Source organism: Chenopodium album, chromosome 17 (genome assembly GCF_948465745.1).
Source record: "Chenopodium album chromosome 17, dcCheAlbu1.1, whole genome shotgun sequence".
NCBI lineage: Eukaryota > Viridiplantae > Streptophyta > Magnoliopsida > Caryophyllales > Amaranthaceae > Chenopodium > Chenopodium album.
Window position 1 is genome coordinate 45894722 of NC_137850.1, and position 23851 is coordinate 45918572.

Here is a 23851-nt window from a genome sequence, read left to right on the forward strand (position 1 = left end):
GTTTTGCGTAGCACTTAAGGTAAATGTGTAATTAATTTGTTATATTTTGACATAGTATTCATTGTATCAACAAATATAATGTTATTGTTATATATGGATTAGTAATGTCGTTGTTTATGTAGTAAGAAAATTATAACGTGAATTTTAATTATAGGCCGAAATTTTTATGTGAATGGATTGGTTTTTGTTGTTGTACCAAATTAACAAAAGATGATTGACATACTTGTTAACAATAAAGTAGGAGTTGCCAAGATTAATTACACATTTACTTAAGTGCAATGCATAACTATTTTGATTCTACATGTTAGTTTCATACATGCATGCCTTTCAATTGTACACCATTTAAAAAAGATAAGATAAATTATTTAGAGGTGAATAAACTTTTAGAGATAAGATAAAAGATTATCTCTAAAAATTTGTTCACCTCCAAATAATTTACTAACCTCTAAAAATCATAATTACCTCACCCCTACATTAATTGTTCACCCCCAAATAAATAGTTTGATTACCCTTAAAGAATTTGCTCATCCCTAAATAAATTGTTCACCCCTATAAAATTGGCTCACCTCTAATAAACTTATACGATTACCTCACTCCTAAATAATTTGTTTACCCTTAAAAAACCATATGCATATTAAGTCACCCCTAATAAATTGTCCACCCGTTAATAGTTTGCTAATTACTAAATAAGTTGTCTAGTCCTAAAATCCATATACAATAACCCCGCCTTTAATTAAATTGCTCACCCCGCCTTTAAATAAATCCAACTAAATAAGTTGTCCTGTCCCTATATCTTTTTTTAACCTCTCTCTATCTCATCCTTTTTCCTTTATAGCCCATATTTTAATCTCTCCCATTTGTTCTAACTTTTTTTTTTCTCCTAGCCTTTATCCATTCTTCTAGCCTACCCTTTATCTCTTTTGAACAGATATCTCTATCTTTCGGCCTGCCCTATCTCTTAGCCTCTCTTTGTCTCTCTCTTCAAACCCTTCGCTTTTCCTACTTCTCTCTCTCTTTCTCGATGATTCACTCTGGACCTTGTTTCTCTACTTATCTTTCCCTTTTTCTCCTTCTCTCCTTCCTCTCCTCCTCTATCTTAAGTAACCCCTAACCGACGAACCTCGCACTAAGTAATTCTTCAAGTAACCCCTGAATGAACCCTCAAGTAACCGTTGACCGATTAACCCTTGACCGAACTCTTTAAGTAACCCTGACTGAATTACTCAAGTAACCCCTGACCGAACTCTTTAAATAACCCCTTACCTAGTAACTCGAGTAACCCCTGACCGAGTAACTCTTCAAGTAACCCTTGACTGAGTAATTCGAGTAACATGTGATCGAGTAATCCCTCAAGTAACCCTTAACCGAGTGAACCTCTCGAGTAACCCATACCTGAACCTCACAAGTAACCCCTGACCGAGTAAATCGAGTAATCCTTGACTGCATAACTCGGATAACCCCTAACAAAATAACTCGGGTAACCCCTGCCACACGGTGTGTGTCTTGTTGCACCAAAAAGTTGTTTGATAATATATGTTGTGACAAAATCGAGTTCAAATAAGTGAGAAAAGATAAAACAATAATCGAAAATTATAGGTCGCACTTACTCCCTTACTCTCTTTCTCCCTCGAGCCTTCTTCTTCGTTCTTTATTATTATATCATATACTCTTTCTCTGTCCTTTTCGCTGAATCCTATTCCCTATTTCACTCTCTTTATTTCTCTTCCTACCCCCTTGCATTTCTCCTGTCACTATATCTTTTTTTAGCATTTATCAGTCTCATCCTCTTTCCTTTTTTTTTTTTTTTTTTGAAGAATCTCATCCTCTTTCCTTCATAACCCATATTTCTCTCCCATTTTTTCTAACTTTTTTTCCTCCCAACCTTTATCCCTTCTTCTAGCCTACCCCTTATCTTTTTAGAACTGGTATCTTTATCTTTCGGCCTACCCTATCTCTTAGCTCCTCTTTGTCATCTCTCTCTTCAAACCCTTCGTTTTCCTAGTTCCCTTTCTCTCTCTCGATGATTCTTTCTATTTTGGCCCTTATTTCTCTATCTCCCTTTCCCTTTCTTTCGTTCTCCCCTTCCTCTCCTCCTCTATCTTAAGTAACCCCTGACCGACAAATCCCGGACTGAGTATTTCTACAAGTAACTTTGAATGAACCCTCAAGTAACCGCTGATTGAGTAACCCCTGATCGAACTCTTTAAGTAACCCTGTCCGAATTACTCAAGTAACCACTGACCAAACCCCCTAAATGACCCCTTACCTAGTAACTTGAGTAACCCCTGATCGAGCAACTCGAGTAACCCATGACCGAGTAACCCTTGATCGAGTAATTCGAGTAATCCCTCAAGTAACCCTTAACCAAGTGAACCTCTCGAGTAACCCCTATCTGAATCCCATGAGTAACCCCTGACCGAGTAACTCATCACATTGTTCGGTTAATACTGATGCTGCAATTTTGTTGATATATGTAGATGCCGAATGGCTTGTTAATAATGAATTGATTTTGTTCAAATTTTTGTATTTGCCGTTAACAATAATCTTTTTTTATTATTTTATTTTCTGATTTTTAATTTTTTTTTAAGTGTTAAACTAATTAGAACGAGACACATGTCAAATTAATAACGCCACGACACCATTTTTGATGAAATAACTTAACTTTCGTTAACTGATATGGATGTCAAAGGGTATTGTTGATAAAATATCGTGAGGAGAGGTGAAGGCACAATTTATAACTTTGAAAAAGCATGAGTATAACTTAGAAATTCAACAACTTAGGAAGCATAGTTTAGAAAAACCCAAGTTTATTTTATAATTAGATTTCAAAGGATCACTTTTTTGCCCATTCCCATATTTGATGATTTTTTTAAAAAAATTATTTTCATTTGTAATTAATTTTAGAAATTGTAATTTTTTTTTTTAGAAGTTGTAATTAGATAGTTATGAATTTGTAAATTTTTGTATAATATTGTACAAATTATAGATTATATATAAATGTTTTAAGTTCTCTCCAAATAAATTTGAACATAAGTTCCTACTTGTTAACATAAAAGCTTCTTGTCATCTAGAAATTTAAAGGATATTACATTGTTTTAATTGGAAATTAAACACAAGCTTTAGACTAAGTGCCCATACAGAGAAAAATATTCTACTTAACCAAGTAGCATTAATTGAAGATTTGATCTAAATTAGATATAGGTGGGAAATTGGGAATCATGGGATCACTCACAACAAATGGAATAGTACTCATGTTAACAGACTAATAGCAACCTCTTCCTTTTTACATTCCTCTATGTTGCATCTATATCCTAAACTCAAAATTCACAAAAAAAGCATACGAGAACGGATTATCATTTCATTTGTAATCAGTCCTCACATGTTATATCTCTAGGAAACAAGAGGTTGGAGTCTGATACTTTATCGCTACAGTATTCATAAACTCAAAAGGAACCAGCTTCAAATCCTCCCAAGTCAAAATTACTTCAAGGCTTTATAGTCACACTCTCACATTTTCTCTTAGCCCTTTCCTTCTTTATTTGTTCAAGCTCCGCTAAAAGAGCTTCAGTTTCATCTTCATCATCATCATCGTCACTGAAAATATGGGAAGTTAGCACACATCAAACCAACGTGTCAAAACAGATCTATCATACACTGAACAATCATAATATTCCGTATATTAATAAGAGCTCTGCACATATGTTTGAACTTTTGCAGGAACGACTTCTAGTCAAAATCCACAAGCATTTATGTGCCAATTACATAAGTCTTGATCAAGAGCATAAGCAACCCTTTCATTCATGTTCAGCACTTTTGAACAAAAAATTTAGCTTCCTCGACACATAACACGCATTGAGGCAGAGAGGATTCAAAACCCAAGAAATAGAAAAGAAACAGAAAACATAAATCTAAACCAGGTACATGTTTAACTTAAACACAATGGAATATTTCATTTCATTTCTTTCCAACTATCATGATTTCTAAAAAGGGATTGATCTACATATCAACCAGCTCATCTGCCACACACACACACACACACACACACACACACACACACACACAGACTTTGAAAATGGTCAAAATCACAGGTATAGTGAACCTTTTGTGTCTTTTGAATTGGCAAAAGATATTCGGAACATTGAATGGAGAACAAGGCTTAGGCACAATTAAATGTAAAAATTTTTAGTTCCACTTCCTATCACATCTTTTCTTACGTCCAAGGCAGATTCATAATATGAAACTAAAAGCCTTCTACCTCAAATATTCTTGCATAATCTTTCTATTTACAACTGATAAAGCAACTGTGTACACAATATGGGCCAAATACAGCAGTACAGAGCAATTGATCAGGAAATACCTCCGGCCCAAAAAAGATGTAAAACATATAATTTCAATTAACTTGGGATCCAACAAAAAGTAAAAGACCAAGAAACCAGTTATTATTAATTCCTAGTTCTATTATCTACATCAGAACAAAATATTGAACAGGCAACCAATAGGACAAAACCTCAAACCATAATCAGAAATGCGCTTCAGACTTTATGAATCAGGGCCCATTACTATACAATTACACCCTAATGAAAATTATACATCTAGCAATCCAAGCATAATGAGAATGAAATCTCTAAAGACAAAGAAATGGAGCACCAATACTGCATATGTGACAGTATTTCAATCTTTTACAATCAAATCTTAACAATGGCAGACTTTATACTAACTTAACACAATAATAACCTTATGAAAACTATACATCTAACAATCCAAGCAAAATGAAATCTTTAAAGACAGAGAAAGAGCACCTACCACTTACAAAGACACTTCTTTCAGCTGGGTCTAAACAGCCACCAAAGCTGCAAGACCACCCAAAATGGTCATCACCAAGGTAAGTGTTGATGTGATGAACATAACATCCCTTCTCGAATTGACTGATTGTATGAAGTAGGGTAGTTGTTGAGGCCTTGATCGAGAAAGGCAGAGGAGTCCTTTGTACCACCAACCTGAGCTGAGGCTCGAACTTGGAAGCTTAGATGAACCTGCCAATGCCAATAAAATTGACCTACATGTTACTTATGCTTATACATACTACTACATTATAACTTCCAATGTCATAAAGCAAGTTGTAACTTCTACATACAGATAAGACATTAATTATAGCAAAAAAAACAGATGATAATTAATTATAACTTGAGCTCATCATTTTCAACAATAAAATCTACTTCTTAGTTCTTAAAGCTTTAATACACAAATCATACAAATAAACAACACAGATAGATTAAGAAAAAGAGATTCACCAAGTCATTACCTTCAAGAAATCCTCGAACTCGACCACTTGATTTATATCTGAGGCTGACTCAATCAAAATATCCTTAATATCCTCTTCTTTGAAAGACTAATTAAATGCTTTTAACTTTGCCAAAACTGGTGGCATGTCTCCAATGGTAACCTTACCATTGTTATTCTTGAACGAAGTATACTATAACCAGAAGGCAAAACAAAACAAAAAAACACCCATTAATCATCTTCTACATCATTTTGTTTAATAACTACTCTCTCCATCCGGACTTAATGTTCGCCCTCAGTAGCAATTTGGATTAGTAAAGTGACAACTAAATTCGAACAGTGGTAACAAATTAATAATTATGAAATAATACTCAAATCAAGAACTATACCAATACAATATTGTGCACCATCTAATTTGCAATGACCAAAACATAAACAAAACCCAGAAATTGCAATAAAGAGGGTTTAAAGGGTAATTACTTTGGATTTGAGGCTACGAAGTTCAACCTGAGTAAACTGACTATGAAGCAAAGGATCAGAAACAACAACACCCGCATAACCAGACATCTTGCTAATCCTTTCTTCTTCCTCCAATCAGACAATCTGATTGGGAAACCGATTGAAATCTTCCAAATATAGTAATAATTTCCTACTAAATTAAACAAAATCAAAATCAATACATTAGTTATTGGAATTAATAGAGAAATGAGGGAAAATTATTGGTATTTTAATCATATAGTATAATAATATTAGTTAATTTCATACATTTATTCAAGAAATTTGCACTGTTCCATTGATCCAATAAATGTGCTGGACCTTTCTATCTTCCCCAAAAAAAATTCAAACCCGGATATTAATTTCATAATTCTAAAACAAAAAATCTATATCAATTCAAATATCCAATAATAAAACCAAAAAATTCGAAAGAGGAAAGTACCTTAACAGCAAAGAGACCGTTCTTCAAGAACTGCGCAATGCGACTCCCTGAAAACCCAGGTAGATGACTAAACGCTCAATACTAAGGCTCAATACTACTAAGTCAAGCATCAGAATCATAAATGATTTTTTTTTCAAAAACTTGGATTTTTACTGATCAACTTTGGTGGTTGATTTATATTTCATTAATGCTTTCCTAGTTTCCCGTATTGGAACTTGTATGATTGAAACACAAAAGCCGATTAGGCCACATGTGCAGAGCAGAAATAAAACCATGCATTATCACTCTTCAATCAAACACAACTGCACGCGGCATACAAGTTTACTAAGAAATAACAAACTAATGGATATAAGATTAGAAACCTGCACTGGCACAGCATGAAGGCAGAAATCAGCACCTTGCAGAGCAGATTTGGCATCAGTTGTGGCAATAAGATTTTCTGGTAGCTTATGATTTGGAAAGTATTTACTGCAATGAAACCATGAAAAGGTTAAATACAAAATACTCCCGTGGAGAGCCAAGTCTTTGAGCGAATCAAGCCAAGGCTTTACCAATTGAGATGGTTTTTATTAAAAGATTGACAAACATGAGGATCACGCATGAGCATACTGACTTCCATTTCTGCTTTTCTATTTGCAACATGAGTGGCCATAGCTGTACCAAATGAGCCACCTCCAAGCACCACTACCTATTAATAAGGCAATACTAAATTATAAGTTAAAAACTATTCAAAAAAAAATATAATAAGTTAAAAAGGAATTACAGCATAGATTGCAAGTGAGACCAAACAAAAGAACGTAGTTGACAAGAATCAACCACATATACGTAGTATAATTTTTTACATAATTTGTACTTACCTCAGAAGATACTTCAATGGAGCAGTGAAAACCCAGACGCTGCTCCAATGTGAGTAATGTCGAAAAGTTATTTGTAGGCTACCTCAACTCAAGAGAGATGGAGATGGCCTTCCACAAAAGACCGAGAGTGATAAGGGTCTTCCGTACTGCTAAAAGGTTCAGGTTTCCTGAACTTGAGGGGTGAATTAGCATGGGTGCATGGATGTAGAGGACATATTTGCAGCTGCCTTATATTGCCCAGAAATCTGTCCATAAAAACAAAACTCAAGCCAATTACCAAATTCAAAGCTCTCCAATTTCAACTAAAAACAAACAATAAAAACGCAGAATTCAACATTATAACCCAAAAAAATCGAGAGTAAATCATTCATATGCAAACGAAAAGATCAAAAACCACATTTTCATCAGAAACTCCCAAAACATCAGATCCTAAAACACAAAAACTAATAATCTCAAGATCAAATTCCGATCCAAACAATTTAACCAGCTCCAAATTCAATCAATTAGAATCAATTTTAAACAATGAAAACAGAAGCGAAAACCCCAAATTGACTATACATAATTCAACAGTATAACCCAAATAACCGAGTATAAACCAATCAATCAAAAGAAAATGCGAAAATCAAAAGCCACATTTCACCAAAAACTCTCAAATCATCAAACCCGAAAACATAAAACCCAATAATTTCAAGATCAAATTCCCGATCCAACCAACATAACCAGCTCCAAATCCAATAAAAATAAAATCAACAAAATTTAGAATCAATTTGAAACAATCCAAACCTAAATTTTAAAATTGATATTCGATGATTAATTACAAAAAAAAAGAAAATATTACCTCTGAATTTGTTTCACTGGAGGAGAGAAAGGCCAAAAACCGCAATTAAAATCACCTCTGAATTTGCTTCAATGGAGGAGAAAGAACATTAGCCGCTTGGGAAACTGAGAGTATGCTTCAATGGAGTATATAAAATCAGAATTTGACATACCCAGAATGCAAGTGAGCAAATCGATCAAGAGATCTCGACATTAATTTTCGATCAGATTGAACCCTAAAATATTCAACCCACAAAAATTAATAAAATTGGTTTCCATTTTTTTCTCAAAATTAGATCGAAGTAAATCTGATAATAATTCACAAAGAGTAAATCCGATTTTAAAATGGAAAATTGATGATTGAAAATCAAAATCACATTACCTTGTAAGCTGCTTTTTTTTTTTTTTTTTTTTTTTTTTTTTTTAATAGACCTTGTAAGCTGCTTAAGTGAAGGGGAAAGCTCAGAATTTGCTTTAATGGAGTAACGGAAAAGGCTCGAAAGCTGCTTCAATGGAGAAAAAAGATAAGAAAGTCACGTAGCTACAATTCAGCGAAATCAATATTCAAACATGAAAATCGAAAATGAAAATTGGAAGAAACAACGAATTTAACAAAAGCAAAATCGAGCAGAAAATCAAAAGCAAAAATTATTGAAACATATCAAAATTTTACAAGAATTACAATTCGTTAATTAAGAGAAAATCAAAGAACTCACCTTGAGGAAAGAGATTGAAATCTGAGGTAAAGACTGAGGAGAGAGAGGAAAAGTAATCAACATGTAACAAAACACCAGCTAAGCATTTTGGCAGAGAGAAATGGTGGGGAACAGATCACCAGCTAGCTTAATAAGGGCAAAATAGTAATTGTACTTTTTGAGGGGCAAAATTGTCATCACACTATTACTAAGGAGTTTTCAACTTGCCAAGTTCTCACTTTTAATAGTTATATAGATAGATTCTTCTTAAATAGGCTTTAATATAATTGTTTATATCCCCTTTAATCCCATATCAGCCATATGGATTTTTCCTATTTGTTATATTCAGCTTTATAAATATTTGTTGTCATTTTCATTTGAGCTAGATTCTCCTGAGCTCGTGTATCAATGTATGGAGGTTAGGGGGAAAAAAACATTATTGTTAGGGACAATTTGTTTGACTTATCAGATCTGAGATTCCCTCCTAGAAAACAAAGTGTTTTCCTAACCTATTTACATACTTAAAAATTAATATGACAAATGCACATCTTCACCACCACTTCACCCCTCAATAATACGGAGTATTTTATTTCTCTTATAAATTTGTAAGGATAAAGACCCTAAATATTAGTACATCTCACAAGTCAATCATTACAATTACACGCGTAAATGCTTTAAAATGAAACCCTTAGCCATTCAATTTTAAGCACAAGTAGATGATGATGATCAACGCCGAATTTGTGGGTTTTCCACCATTTTCACTAAACTTACTTGGTAATTGTTTTTCAATGCCACATGATACTCAACAGTAAAACTGCTATCAAATACAATGTATGTACAAGGAAAAAAGCAAAAACAAATGGAACATTAAAGCAAGTTAGAATTAGATACTGATTGTCCAAAAGGCAAACAAGAAAATTACTTTAGATTACAAAGCCTTTTCTAAAGGCCAACAACACTCCTTTTTTTTTTACCAAAAGAGAAGGTTAATTTAACAAAGCTTACACGTTTTTTTTACCACAAACTTCCCAAGCTCCCTAAACCAAACTAATTACCCACCCAAAAGGTTAATTACCCCAAAAAAAAGAGGTAAAAAAAACTGTCCAGAAAACAAAAGGGAAGCAGAAGTTAAAAAAAAAAAAAAAAGGGAAAAAAAAATCCTAAGATCTATTTTTGCTTGAAAGTGCATTATTCACCTACGGCGCTCTGGAGTCCAATGAGGTAATCTCGGGCTAAAATGCGCCGATACAACTCGTGAGTCAAGTAACTCCATAATTGGTGTAAAATTCACACATCTTGGCACTTTGTACTGATTTATTGACGCACCACGTGAGATTGCATAGTCCATAAGTTCCTCAAACGTACCACTTTTAACAACCCGTATTTCCAACGCCCCTATTGAGTTATCCGCAACTCGGCCTTGTCGGTACACCGAGTTAAGAGACTCCTCCATCGATAGGCAACATTCGTTTAGTACATGACTCGGGGGCGAATTCCCCGAGTCTTTTACTAGTAACTCCCAGTAGATCACGTAGTGACCTGGGATGGTTGTTGTGTCAGCGTAACTCGTGTACTCTACTACACTTGTGTTGTAGTCTTTGAGTAGTTGTGTGGCACTGTCTACTGCTCTTTGTAACTCGGACTCGTCTGTTTTGTCCGCGTCAATGCTTAGGAGTACGTTCTTACGTCTTACGAAATGGAACTGAGGGGCCGAGTTGTGGAAGCCGGTGACTCTGAGGATGTCACCTACTCTGTAGCGGTACAGACCGGCGTATGTGGTGATCACAAGCTCATACTCTTTTCCCACCTCGACATCGACTAGGTCAACGAGTTGTGGGTCGGAGTCACGGGCCGAGTCGAGTGGGAGGAACTCGAAGTAGGCCATGTTAGGCATGATGGTGTAGGAAACCTCGGATGGTTTACACATAGGGTTTAAGTTTAACCCAAAGTAACATTCGGATGACGCATACATAGTACATGCACACGGTAAACCACCACTGTAAAAATCCAAAGTGGGAATATACTGGGCCATTGCCCCGGTAACTATCACATCAAGGTACTTCGTATTGGGCCATATTCGGGTGATGATCCCTTCCCATTGATCCTTCTCACACTCCGCGACAATAAAATCCGCCAACTCCGGGTCGGGCTTCATAACCCAACCCATTGCTGATCGGATACCCAGGTCGGTAACCTTTGAATTAAGGCTCCCGTCCCGGATATCCTCAGCCAGCTGCCTCCAGTTGAGCTGGAGGAAGCGGATGGCCCGGAGTAGACCCGAGGCAAATACCGCCCCTAGACGTAGAACAGACTTGCGCTCGTACATTCCACACAACATCTGAGAGTACATGCTCTGGTAAGAATCCGAGCATAGAATCGCCTCATTCGGGCTAGTATACACCATATACGGGTCGTAAGGACGGGTCTTGAAATGCTCACTCTTGTAGTAGCTAGTGAGAACGGGTCGGGCCAAAAGCCCGCCTGGAGTCTTGGTCTCCGATTTCACAAATAAGAAGTAAAGTCCTTTTCCTTTGTCAAGTCCTGGCACATACCTGTCACGTGCGTGGAATTATAGTTGAGTCAGTTTTTGCGATCCCAATAATATTAATATGATTGCAACATAAATTATTAGGTACAAATACCAAAGTATTGAAGTCAAAATTTAATTATATGATAAAAAAATAAGTATATATCTTGAGAAACAATTAATGGTAACTTACAGATTCATGACAGGCATTAGAAGGCTGTAGAGTAGTTGACGGCGATCTAATTCTTCCTTGATTGTTGGCATCAATTTCCTTTCTCCAGCTGATGTGCCAGAACTGCAAAATAAATTACTAATATATTTAGTTCACTCTTCAATTAATCACATATTCACATCTTTTTAATATACGTCAAATGGAAAACGTAAAAAAGTCATAATTATTATTAACGTGTCTTAGTGTCTTAAACACATATAATAACTATTTTTTATTGAATTACCTACATGTTATATACCGCTAAGATGTTACAAATTATGACCTAACCCCAAATTGACTAAATCAAAATGTGTAAGTGTGTAACATAGTAGTTGTACATTAACACAAGTCACATTTTAGCTGATGTATGTGGTCACATTATTATGTCAAAAATAAAAGTGTACGTATGTACGTGGTGGGAGTGAAATAAAATATACCTAGTGAGGAACTCGGAGATGGGGTGAGCAGAAAGGATAGGGGAACGATCGCCATTGGCGATACGTTGAATTTCAGGTTGAAGATCCTCATAAGTAACCATAGGGAGTTTAGCCTTAAAAGTCTCCCTGTCATTAGCACCATTGAGCTTAAAACGCTTAAGATACTCGGTGTTAGCGTTACGGGTGAGGATCTCACCCAACACCTTCTCTTGTATGATATCGGCGTTTCGAGTCATATCCTCAATGAACTGAAGAGCCTTGGCGTCCTTTTCGCAAACGGGCGGGCCGAGAGGGGAAGACAAAACAGAATCAACAGCCATTTTGGTATTAGCTAAAAGATGCAATTGTTTGAATTTGTAAAAGGTGTTTTTGTAGAGGTTAAGATTTACAAAGGAGAAGTTAAAATAAATGGAGAGATTTTTGTGCATACGTTATTATTAGTTAGTATAAAAAAAGGAAGAGGAGAATTTATTTTTGGTTGAGGAGAGGAGGGAAGAGAAATGAAGGTATATATAGGGAAAAAAATATTGTTATATGGACACGTAAGATGCCACGTAGGAGAGAGAAAAAAGGAGGGACAAAAGGGAGGTGAGAAGGAAGGTGAGAGGAGCAATAGAGGGGTCGAGGAAAGCGAGAGTGTAGGGTGAAAAGGGGGACAAAGTGGGGGCCCGGACACGTGGAAGTAGTCAAGAGGAGGTGAGCATGTGGGGTTAGGTGACTGCCATGTCAGCATAGTACAGCCTGTAAATTTTGTTTTATTAAATAAAGAAAAAAGAGAAATGAAAATAAATAAAACGCGTCACCGAAGCGCACGGCTGGTTTGAGGGTGCAGGTGTTGGACGGAGATAAAGACGGGAAGACGGGAGAACTCAGCAAATTCAACTGTAGTTTACGAAAGAAAGAGAGAAACTGAAAAAGAGTTGTTATTATCATCATTATTAATAATAATAATAATAATAATAATAATAATAGGTGTACCCCTCACGTGTGGTGATACATGTTTGATGAGACAACATGGTATGGGGGGGGAGAATTTTATTGGAGAGTTTCGGGTTATCGGTTTAGTTTTTTTTTTTTTTTTTTTTTTTTTTTTTTGTTGGATGATTAATGAGGTAACTAAATTATACTTGATTTTGGTTATCTATGTAGATAATTATACATGAAACAAATATGAAATAGACACTTAATTTTGAGACATCCAATTAAGAAAACAGGCATTTAATAAAGGGACGGAGAGATTTTCGGAAATAAAATTTAATTTCAAGTCATTGTTTCGATTTTGGTTGGCCTAGATAGTTCATGTGTTTAATAAATTGTAACGAAAATAAAATTGAGTTTTAAGTGTAGATCAAATATTAATTTTTAAAGTTTATCAGCCAAAACTTTACATTATTTTATCATTTGAAATATCAAAGCAAATCGGTTAAAATATGAAGCAAATAGGTCCTTTTATAAGTTCATTTGGACATAATGTCGTTTTAGTACTTAGGTTCCACTATTTGTTTGTCAAATGTTAAAGTAGTATTATGAAGGATTTGTTGCCTTTCGATTGGTTTGGAACTTATAATAAGGTATTTATATTTTGTGTAATATAATGATAGTTTACATTAAATAATCAACCTTTTAATCTTTTTATGGGAGTATAGCAAGTTACGTCTAAACCTTTTCCCCCCTTACTAATAAACTCCTACATCAAAAAAAATTTGTGAGAGAAATGTTCTATGAAATGAAAAATGATACGGAGGATAATTTAGTTCTACTCCGTATTTTTTTATAAAAATATTGTCAAAGTTCAAAATTTTGGTCGGTTTCTTATTAAGTGGACTAAAATTTTTGTTTATTTTAATTTTAAACGAACTTTTTTTTCTAATACTCGTACTAACATGGTAAAAAACCTTTACTAATATTGCAATTTTTTCATATGAATACACGTAGTACCTACTATTTATAGCACTCCGTAGAACTAGTTAGTGGCCTAGATACTGGCCTAACAATTTGGCACCACTCATAATAATTATAATAGCAAGTTGTTAGTTTGCTAGTCCCCTCCAAAAAAGGGTTAAATAATTTTGTGTTTTTATAACAGAAGAAAATTCTTTGTAGGAGATCAAAATGAACTTTGTAAGTCTTTTACTCATTTAGAATTTGATGCATAATAAAGATTTTTTTTATACAATTTTCATAATGATGAGTGTTAGCATTATTATTTACCTAGATTGTTCCATTATTAATTACTTAGCATAGTTAATCGAAGTAAATATATAATGGATGATAATCTTGATCATAATAGTACTCCGTAACATTCAAATTTAATTAACACACCTATAATTATTACATGTGCCGTAATATTTAGCACCTTAAATTTTTTTACTAACTTAGATATTAAAATGCACGTGAACAAACTCCATAAAGTTCATATCACCTTTTCTATGAAGATAATGTAAATCACAAGTTCACAACAACGCGATTAACCCTTAGTTCCATATAAACTAATATTAGCTACATACTGCATACTTCGTATAAGATAAGTTATAAAAAGTACTAACAAGACGATTGATGTATACTGTACAAGTTTTAGTAAACAGGAGCACGTCTTAAACTATAATTAGTTAATTGATTGATCAGTTTGATGGGACAAACAAGCTTAATAATCCAACGTTAGCATGTTTTATATTATGATCAATTTTTTAAATTATCTTTTATAATCTTTGAAAACTATGTACTGGTATTGAAGTATTAGGTGCTGTAGTGGACTGAGGTAGTGCTGTTGGATTGCTGCAACCAGATGAGACAAAGATAAGCATATTACGTTTTCTTTTGTTTATAAATAAATGCTACGTGGTACATACATAAATGAATATTTATATTATCACTTTCAAGTGTTCATGGAAATTACTATGTAGTCCCTCTATCCCTTATTTTTTGTCCTATTGACTTTTCACGGTATCCAAGATACGTTTTCAAATCATATATCTCTATTTTTTATATGCGTAAAAATTATAAAAATTTGATATTAATAAACTATACAATGAGACAATTCTAATTAGATCCCACATGAATATATTATCACTTATAGATTAACGAGAATTCATGGTCAAAGTTTTAAAAATTTGACCTATATTTTTACAATGGGCCAAAAATTAAGGAATGGAGGGAGTAATACGTAGTACATATCTTTCAAATAGTACTTGTATATTTATTTAATTCTAAAAGGCAAAGCATGCCACCTTTTTTTGTCCTTAATTTGTCAAAGTATTTATTTAGTAATAATGGAAAAAAAAAGTGTTATTCTTAAAATAATATGCTAGAATACTTTTGGATCCTAAAAAAATACTTAATTAATACTTTTATGTTTCTTTTCATAGCCTTGTTAGAAATAATGTGTAATAATCGCCCTACCAAAATACTTGTAACAAGAAGAAATACTCAATATGTAAGATGTAACAACAAGAAATAAAGGTTGAGTCTAGCAAATTTCAACCATTTATAACTTACTGCATATTTTATATGTATGGAATAATATAAATTACTCCCTTTATTAATTTATTTCAAAATATCTCCTTTTGTTTTTCATTTTTGACCTACTTTCTCGTATAGATTACTATTTATTTTGTCTACCTTATAATACTGAGTTCAACTTTTTTTTCCCCTCACAATTTTAACATTTTTTTCTAATTATATTTGTTTTCTTTGATGTATCGCTTTCGATTTGTCTATTCACATAAGGGCAAAAGATAGAGGATGAACGTACGACAAAAAACCTTGCACCCTATGTTTTGAATATATAATCGAAGAAGATAAGTTAGAAATTAAATAGGTTAAATGTTTTACTTGGTCCCCTTAAATTATGTTACTCTAGATTAATTTTCTGATTCCGTCACTATATTTCACGTGCAAACGATTCCTTAATCTTTATGTGAAACCTTACAAACAAAAGTTATTCCATACTCTAGTGATTTTGAAGGAGGAGGTATAATTTAGAACCATGGTATAAATAAAGGTGTGTACCAGTTAAAATTAAAAATGAAGAACAAAAAACAGTTGGTTCCGTATCTTGTAGAAAGAGGTCTGAGCTGCTTGTCGCTCTCTGGCTCTAATCAGAAGTTGTTAGCCCTTGTCCCTAAGCTATACAAAGGATTCTTATGTTTGATAAGACAAGTATATAAATATTTAGTATTTAATATAATTAATTCCTCAAAAATACGGAAAGACTTTAATTTGGGACAAAAATATAAACATTTGTCGTAACGCAAATGATGCAATCATGTTTCTTGATGATTTATAAGTGCCCTATTTATATCTATATATCTAATATCTTGTTTGAACACTGATTGGGGCCAATTATTTGATTCCATTTTTATTTTATAAATTTGTGCATGTTTTCATGTTTTTTTCTATGGATTTTTCTTTTTGTTGGATAGTATGGACATAAATATATGGGTAGGTTTTTGTAATTATAATAATAATTCTTACAAATAAACAGATATAAACTGATTGTATCAATACTTTGGATTCCCAAACCAAAGGTTATTCTTGTAGTGACAATTGATAATGTCAATTTTCAAGTCCACGTCAATAATGAAGATTCTCGGACAATTTCATTACAGATAACCTAGCTATATCAATCGGTTACATGTGAGTTGGGATTAATTGTCCAACATTGAAGAAAAGAAAGAAGAATGAATAATGTATAAGTTCCTATGACATTAATACTTTAAAAGTAATGATCAATTAACTTAGCTAGTTAAAGTCTTGAGGGGTGGTACTCAATACTTGAGATCAAATCTCGTGTACATCATTTCTCCTTATGAATGGCTCTCTCTACACCCAAAAATATTAATATTTTAAAAGTAGAGTACTCTAAAATCCTTTACTAATTACGCACTAAAAATAAAAATCAACCGGCATTATAAGCACCAAAAGGAATTAAAATAAAAAAATCAAACCAACATCATAGCATGAATTTCGAACCCCTTTCAAGGGCAATCTAAGAGCAATTTCGCAGGCCACCAAAGATATAAATGAGTTGTCTAACAATGGCCATTTCCTCCTTTTAGGGGTCGTACAATAGGACACAATTATAGTTGTACATGTACATATTGTTATATTGACCGTCTTCCAATTCTCCAAGATACTAACTTATTTTAATCATAAATTATCTAATTTTTATTAGTATAATCTAAACAACGACTCCTTAACTATGATTAATATAATTAATCAACCGTCACAATCATAGCTTAACTAATTAAATTTTATAATATAGTTTAGATTTGAAAAATAAATACGCAAGGACCACGGATTAATAAATATAGAATATAGTCCACTTCATGTACATTATTACCCATACATATTATTTGTTTGAGAGTAGTCTTAATCTAGGGTAGTTACTACTACAAATCTTAGCTTCCTTTACATTGCCTTCACATGATTTTTATTTTTGTGCATATAATACATGTACGTACGTCATTGTGCTAGTGATAATGAGATTAAATATAGTACGGAGTTGTTAGTATTAGAGGAATCTCTTCAAAATTGCTCATTTTTAATAGCAATTTGAGAATTGGGACCAATAACGAAACCTCCCTTTTCTAATTTATAAATCTTCATCAATTGAAAATGATGGTTTGTTGAATTTCCATATTGCCTAATCTTAGTTTCATGAAGAAAATATCCTAGATAGTATTGACAAATAAACTAGGTTGGATTGGGATTGCAATTAACTTATAACATGTCGTATTAACGTAACAATTAGTAATTTTCGTTCTTTATAGACTATTTGACATGGTTACTAAGAAATTGTAATGTTCAGACTTATGAAATACGTTCATCAAAGATTCAAAGATATATCTAGGAAATCGTAAAGTCAACTAAGATCATTTTAGAATAAAATGAGTATAAAAAATTGTACTATAATTGAAAAACAACATTCCTTTGACTAAATTGGAGCTAAAAGATATGCTATTTACCCATACCACCCATTCATGTAAAGCTAAAAGATATGTTATTGAACATTTAGTATGCAAATCGCTATGATGTTCAATTTAAAATACTTTGTATATAGTTGATAATCAAGCAAGCTAAAAAGAGTGTTTAGTTAGGTTAGTCAAACAAGTTGGTGCCTCAATAAATACACCATTTTAGTCAATATTCACCATTTTTATAGCTATGTATGTTAAAGAATTCAAGTTAAACTCTTTTCATGATCATCTCGAGCTAGTATATATGTATGCAATCTTCAACATATACATATCGAACAAGTCCAAAAATTATGTAACTATCATTGCATCGACCGATTTGACATAGCATAACAACCGGTTGCATACTTATTAATGTGCTATGTAACGTCGAAATTGTTGTTGTGTTTAGGCATCAAACCACATACATACATACGAGTACTATAAAGTCTACTACTCGACCCGGACAAACATGTAGGAGGTGTTGAGAGGCAAATCGTGGCATTTTTGAAAACTCAATATCTTGAATTCTTGCAATTATAATTTAGTGGTGGAAATATATTGTATGCACCTTTTTAAAAGATAAGGTGGTAGAAAAGAATTAATACTCCCAATCATATGAAAAAAGTTATGAAATAAATTAAAGGGGTCCTTTATGCTTCCTCCATGGTAGACGATCATTGGCCTCTTCCACTATATACTCATGTGTTATGCTTCACTTATTAAATTTTATTTATATACATATCCAACTATATAGTATATGCATGTAAACCCACTAATATAAAGTTTATGGGATTATTTTGATGATTAAAATACACCTTTATGTATATGATCTTATAAATATATGTGGCATTTACATGTTAAACGTATGTACATGTTCATGGTCTAAAATAATACACATTACATGCATTTTTGTGAATTTTGGCATGTCCAATCTCAATAATAAAAGAAAAAGTTTTGAGTTCTATCTACTATATATGTCTATATATCTGTCATGCATTTAGGAAAGTAGATATTAACCTATATTTATGTAATTATATATGTATATATAGTATTTATTTCTAAATTGGTAGGATGGATCAATGATGAAGGTAGGACCTTTGATGCTTTCAATTAAGGTATGAGTTGCAAGGAGCATATTGCACATTTGAGAATAATTCTCGTCTTTTCATATGATTGGCGTGGAGATGGAATTACACACACACATTATTTTGTGTTAGATTTGAAGAAAAAGAAAATTTGTTATCTAACACTTTATACTGTCTTTTTGATTGATGGATGATCATATAGTTACATATATGATTTGGTTCGTTGTTTTGTAAGTACAAGTGGTACAAAAGTGGTTTATAATTGAACTTTTCAATCTTATTCTGTGATTGTGTGATGGGGAGTATGTGTACATAATTATGTACTAAGTTTATATCTCTCTATCGATGATGTTGGTTTCTACTTCTCTAGTAACTTAAATTTCTTACACTTAGGTATCCGGTAGTCTTGCACAATCTTGCAATTATGATGATATAGACTTAATGGCCCCTTAGTTGAAATTGTAGCATAGACACAAAATATATTAAAGTGAGAAATTAACGAAACTTTATTGAACTTTTAAAACTTGGTATGGAGAATGGAGTATACATATTAAACAAGAAGAATACAAAGATGACCATGCGTGTCATTGAATAAATTTGTAAATATATATCTGGTTTATCCCATTAATATAAATAAAAATAAATAAAATAAAAAAAAACATTTTAATATTTTGAGGTGCAGTTTAAATTTTTCTTGAACTTAGCTTATATCATTTAAAAATAGGAAAACGTATAACATTCCATTAGTTTGGAGAGTATAAGTTATAAGACTAATGACAAATAAAGAGTCATCTATATGTGATGGATCATGCATGCACATGCACATAATCCAAGTCTAAAGTTCATAGTAGTACTATAGTAACATTTAATACGAATATCTGTACTTTGATCTTTTAGGTGGAAATTAATTTGCAAACAACTAGCATAGTAGTATATATACGATGAGATCTTTCAAAAATGATCTTTAAATTTATATCAACTTCAAATATTTGGACCAGAAAACGATTGTACAGATAAGATTGAAGGGAAAAAAGAGCTGAGAGAGTAATGTCATGTTTTGCTACTTTTATTCATTGTTGGCATTTTTTGAGAAAATTTTCCTCTAAGATCATGACTTCTCAGCAACAACCCCCATTATAAGAAAGTGATACATACAATGTACTTTTTTTTTTGCAGTTTTGCACGTTCAAGCTAAGCAGCTAATGGACCACTAAAGTACTAACCCGATACACGGTGAAAAAACACTACTGAGTACTATGGTAGTTATTTTTTTTATAATATATTAATATTATTTACTTTATCTGTCTAAGTGTTCAGATTCACTGATTACATTATCTGGACTTAACCCTTACTTACAATTAACAATAAACTATAATTTAACCCTAAAAATTGATAAGTTGAAATTAAATCCATCTAAAAGCATCCAGATTCACTAGTTACATAATTGTCTAAACCTAATCACCCTTATTTAATACTTGCAATCAACAATAATTTTACCCTAATAATCGAGTTGAAACCCATCCAAGCATCCAGATTCACTGTACTAGTTACATATGATTGTCTAGACCTAATTACACTTGCTTAATACTTACAATCAACTATAATTTTATCCTAAAAATCAATTAGTTGAAGCGTTTTTTTAATCTAACCTATATTCACCTCCTGATTGTAGTACGGAGTACAATTAAAATATGTTAATTTGATGAAAATCTAATATTAAACCGTGACATTTTTCAGACACTACAAAATAGTATATTTGATCAACGTACTGTTATTGCCAAACGTGGATACTATTGTAGTTTGTTATACTATTCGATGCATAGTACTTAGTGTCTGAGTGTTGGGTTGGATTTGACCAAGTATAAGACTGGACAGAGGTGTCTTTATTGAAGTTTTTGTCCAAATGAGATGCATGAAGATGACATTTGATTAGTTGCATGGGCAACAAGTCATTTTCAATTTAAAGCTAATTACTACTATATATGCGTAACCATAATACATCACGCTTCACGTTACTTTCTTTGTCTAGATTTGGTGTCTTTCTTGACACTGTGTTTTAATTTTTCAACTTTTATCTAGACTAGAATAAGTATCTTAGTTTGTTTGCTAATTGAATAATTAATAGACTATGAAAAGTTTCTTATATTATTATATTAATAATTATGATACAATCAACAATATTGTACATATAATTTTTTATTACGGCCATGTAGCAATTTTGCATCATTGTTTATTTGTATATTGATCCTTTCTTTGAAGATTAATTTAAATACGTAGTAGGTAGTACCTAGTTTGACATGATGTTAATTGTTTAGATTTATTTGTAGATTATTCATTTTTAGAAATAATTAAGTTAAACTATCGACAAATAAATACTTAATTTAACACTGTAAAAAGTTGTCCCATTGGCCATAGCTAGCAAAGCGAAGAGACAAATATGAGCTTCCACAAAGTTAATTGTCTTTCTTTTATACTTCGTATAATTTTTTTTTTTCCATTTTTTTAAAATTATATATGGAGTTTATTTTCCCCTTATTAAAACTTCACACAATATAGAACTTTCATTTTAATTATACAACCTAATAAGGATTAAAAAATTGCACTTATGTTTGTTATAAAGATTGACATAACAGTGGAAGGCTTTTAAATTTGAAATAAACCACCCGAGCACCCGAGATAGTTAGATAACTATATATATTCCGTATAACTTAAACCTCACCATTAAATTTATCATTAGGGAATGTAGTGATTGATATATATGAAGCACTTCGTATATATATTAAGTACAAATTAAATATCTCTCTTTAAATCAGAAGTTATTATGATTAGAAGAAAGTCATTCAATCTAATCAGTGAACAAACTTAATTATTATTCCAAATTTCCATTCAATTATGAATAACATTATAACAACCATTGTGGCTTGCACTAACTAGTACCGTGGTACGTGATGATGGCATTGCAAAGATGTTGGAGTTATTGTTATTATTTCGGATAATAGTACCGCGTACAATTTTCAATGGCTGCCAACAACTTCAGTGATTCGATCTTTGCCATTATTACAAATCTTTATTTATCATGTATATATATGAAGTACATACTTCAAGCCACAGTATGTATTATGATCAATATTATTAATAAAAATACGTACATAGGAATTATTAGATTAAAAAATATATATATATAAAAAAGGTACACTTACAACCTAATCACATTTTAAAGTAGTTGTAAACTATTTAAATGGTGATATATATATTAAAAAAAAAAAAAAGAAAAAAAAAAGGAAGTTAGGCAACTCAAATTGTGGTTACTATACCTAATTAATCATTTTAGTAGTTTAGGGTTTTAAGTACACTAATGTAGTACTTTGGCACATGTTGACATGTAATTTGTATATTCCACAATTAGCATTTTATTTTCTTGTATTTTCAATATTTAGAATTGTATTTTCTTGTGAGTAAGCGCGGTTGTGCAAGTATTTTATGTCATTCATGTTAGTCAAATGCATACAATACTATTATAAAGAAAAAGCCTCCACATTTTAGATTATATATTTTTCTTAATTAATTACATTTTGTGTCCCCAAGTAAAACAATATTATATCCCCTCATCCTATGATTTATTTAAGATTCTAAGTTTTCACAATAAAAAGTCAAAGATGATACATAATTTAAACTTATGATGAGTTTTAATGTAAAAATGGTTGTTTTGTATATTTAAAAAGGGTGGTTCCCAAAATTAAATTAAATTAAATGTCATCTTACGTTGTGTGTTTCTACTCGATTTCTCTCTCTATTAATCTTTTATAAATACAATAACATTAATAAAAAGCAAGAAAAGATGAGAAGTAATGAAATATGTGTTCATTTTTATTCGATCGAGTGGCCAAGGAAGAGAAAGTTAAATTTGTACTATAAGTGTTCTACTACGTATGTACATTATAGTCCTTAAATGGCCAATGTGTGGTTATAAGGTTTCTAAGAGTAAGTAAGAAAGAATACGTTTTCTTTGCCAATTTTGTTAGTAAAATAAAATTAGGAGATAATTAAGGAAAATGTTTAATGGAAAGTATAAAGGTGTTTAAAAAACAGAGGGAGCTCAAATTTACATTTTACTACTACTATAAACATACCTTAAAACCGAGGCCAATAAAAGGTAGTAACAAAAAAGGAGAAAGAAAACCAAGATGTAAGCAAGCAATACTTGCAAAGATTTTTTTTTTATTTGTGAATAATTAATTATGTGCTATTCCTTTCGTTTCAGAATAATTGACTTAATCACGAGTAAGAAGTGATAGAGTATGCAAACCGATCATGGGCTTCAGCCATCAATTTAAGTTTTTGGTTGAGTTGGGTCTTTCAACATGATACCAAGAGCCACTGAGCCAGCGTGAGTGTGTGACACAAAGGTCACGGGTTCGAATCTCATCCACCCCTTATTTTAAAGTGGAATATTAAGCGTTGGTTATGATAGGGCCCATGCTACATTTACCACCAGCTTATACTTTTGGTTGAATTGGTCCATTAACAAGAAGATACACTCGACATGATCGAGGAAAATGATGATGATACAATCGAAGATGATATTGCAGTACACATAGTAGTACATGCTAAGGATATTAGCCACAATCCACATGCAAAGCCAGTTATCTAGCAAAAATCAACGAACATCATCATAAAAGTTATGAATTTAAGCACACACAAATTAATACCAATCACACTTTCTTTTTCCGATCATTTATGAAGTGTACAATAAGGAACAATAACTATTGGTGAATCCACAGCAAAACAGTCCAAGTCTTTTTCAAATTTCAACACGGTCATCCTCTTTTTCTTCTTTCATGTTTGATAAAAATAAGAAACATTATAATTATTATGGAAAAATTGGCGGTTTTCGTCGGTAAAAAACAACATCCCCACTTAAAATGAAAATAATTATAAAAATATAAAAAACATAATCCCACAAGTGGAGCAAACGTGTATTGCAATGAGGGGGAAACAATGAGGAAATAACCAACGCAATTATATAAACAAATGATTGTATTTTTATGA

The 23851-nt window shown here is 32.4% G+C and overlaps 2 protein-coding genes across 7 annotated transcripts; both read right to left on the minus strand.

Moving 5' to 3' along the window:
• Positions 1-3038: 3038 nt before the first annotated feature.
• Positions 3039-8737, minus strand: LOC145588204 (glycerol-3-phosphate dehydrogenase [NAD(+)] 2, chloroplastic-like). Of its 6 annotated transcripts, none has more exons than XR_014101556.1 (13): positions 8607-8737; positions 8273-8393; positions 8064-8126; positions 7913-7978; positions 7075-7319; positions 6831-6905; positions 6580-6685; positions 6218-6264; positions 6046-6100; positions 5761-5932; positions 5303-5473; positions 4804-5033; positions 3039-3594 (listed from the first exon to the last, which is right to left on the minus strand). XR_014101556.1 is itself a non-coding variant. In XM_081644850.1 (13 exons), exons 6-8 carry the CDS (start codon positions 6867-6869, stop codon positions 6241-6243), a joined length of 231 nt encoding a protein of 76 aa, XP_081500976.1. In that variant the 5' UTR covers positions 6870-6905; positions 7075-7319; positions 7913-7978; positions 8064-8126; positions 8273-8393; positions 8607-8737; the 3' UTR covers positions 3039-3594; positions 4804-5033; positions 5303-5473; positions 5761-5932; positions 6046-6100; positions 6218-6240. The 6 variants fall into 6 exon arrangements, 4 of the variants coding, with proteins under 4 accessions (XP_081500976.1, XP_081500977.1, XP_081500979.1 ...); XR_014101557.1 differs by having other exon boundaries at positions 6769-6905; positions 8273-8396; positions 8607-8734; XM_081644850.1 differs by having other exon boundaries at positions 6769-6905.
• A 635-nt stretch (positions 8738-9372) lies between these two features.
• LOC145588206 (putative indole-3-acetic acid-amido synthetase GH3.1) lies at positions 9373-12226 on the minus strand. The gene is made up of 3 exons (XM_081644855.1): positions 11761-12226; positions 11306-11407; positions 9373-11137 (listed from the first exon to the last, which is right to left on the minus strand). Exons 1-3 carry the CDS (start codon positions 12186-12188, stop codon positions 9778-9780), a joined length of 1890 nt encoding a protein of 629 aa, XP_081500981.1. The 5' UTR covers positions 12189-12226; the 3' UTR covers positions 9373-9777.
• Between the last annotated feature and the right edge of the window lie 11625 nt (positions 12227-23851).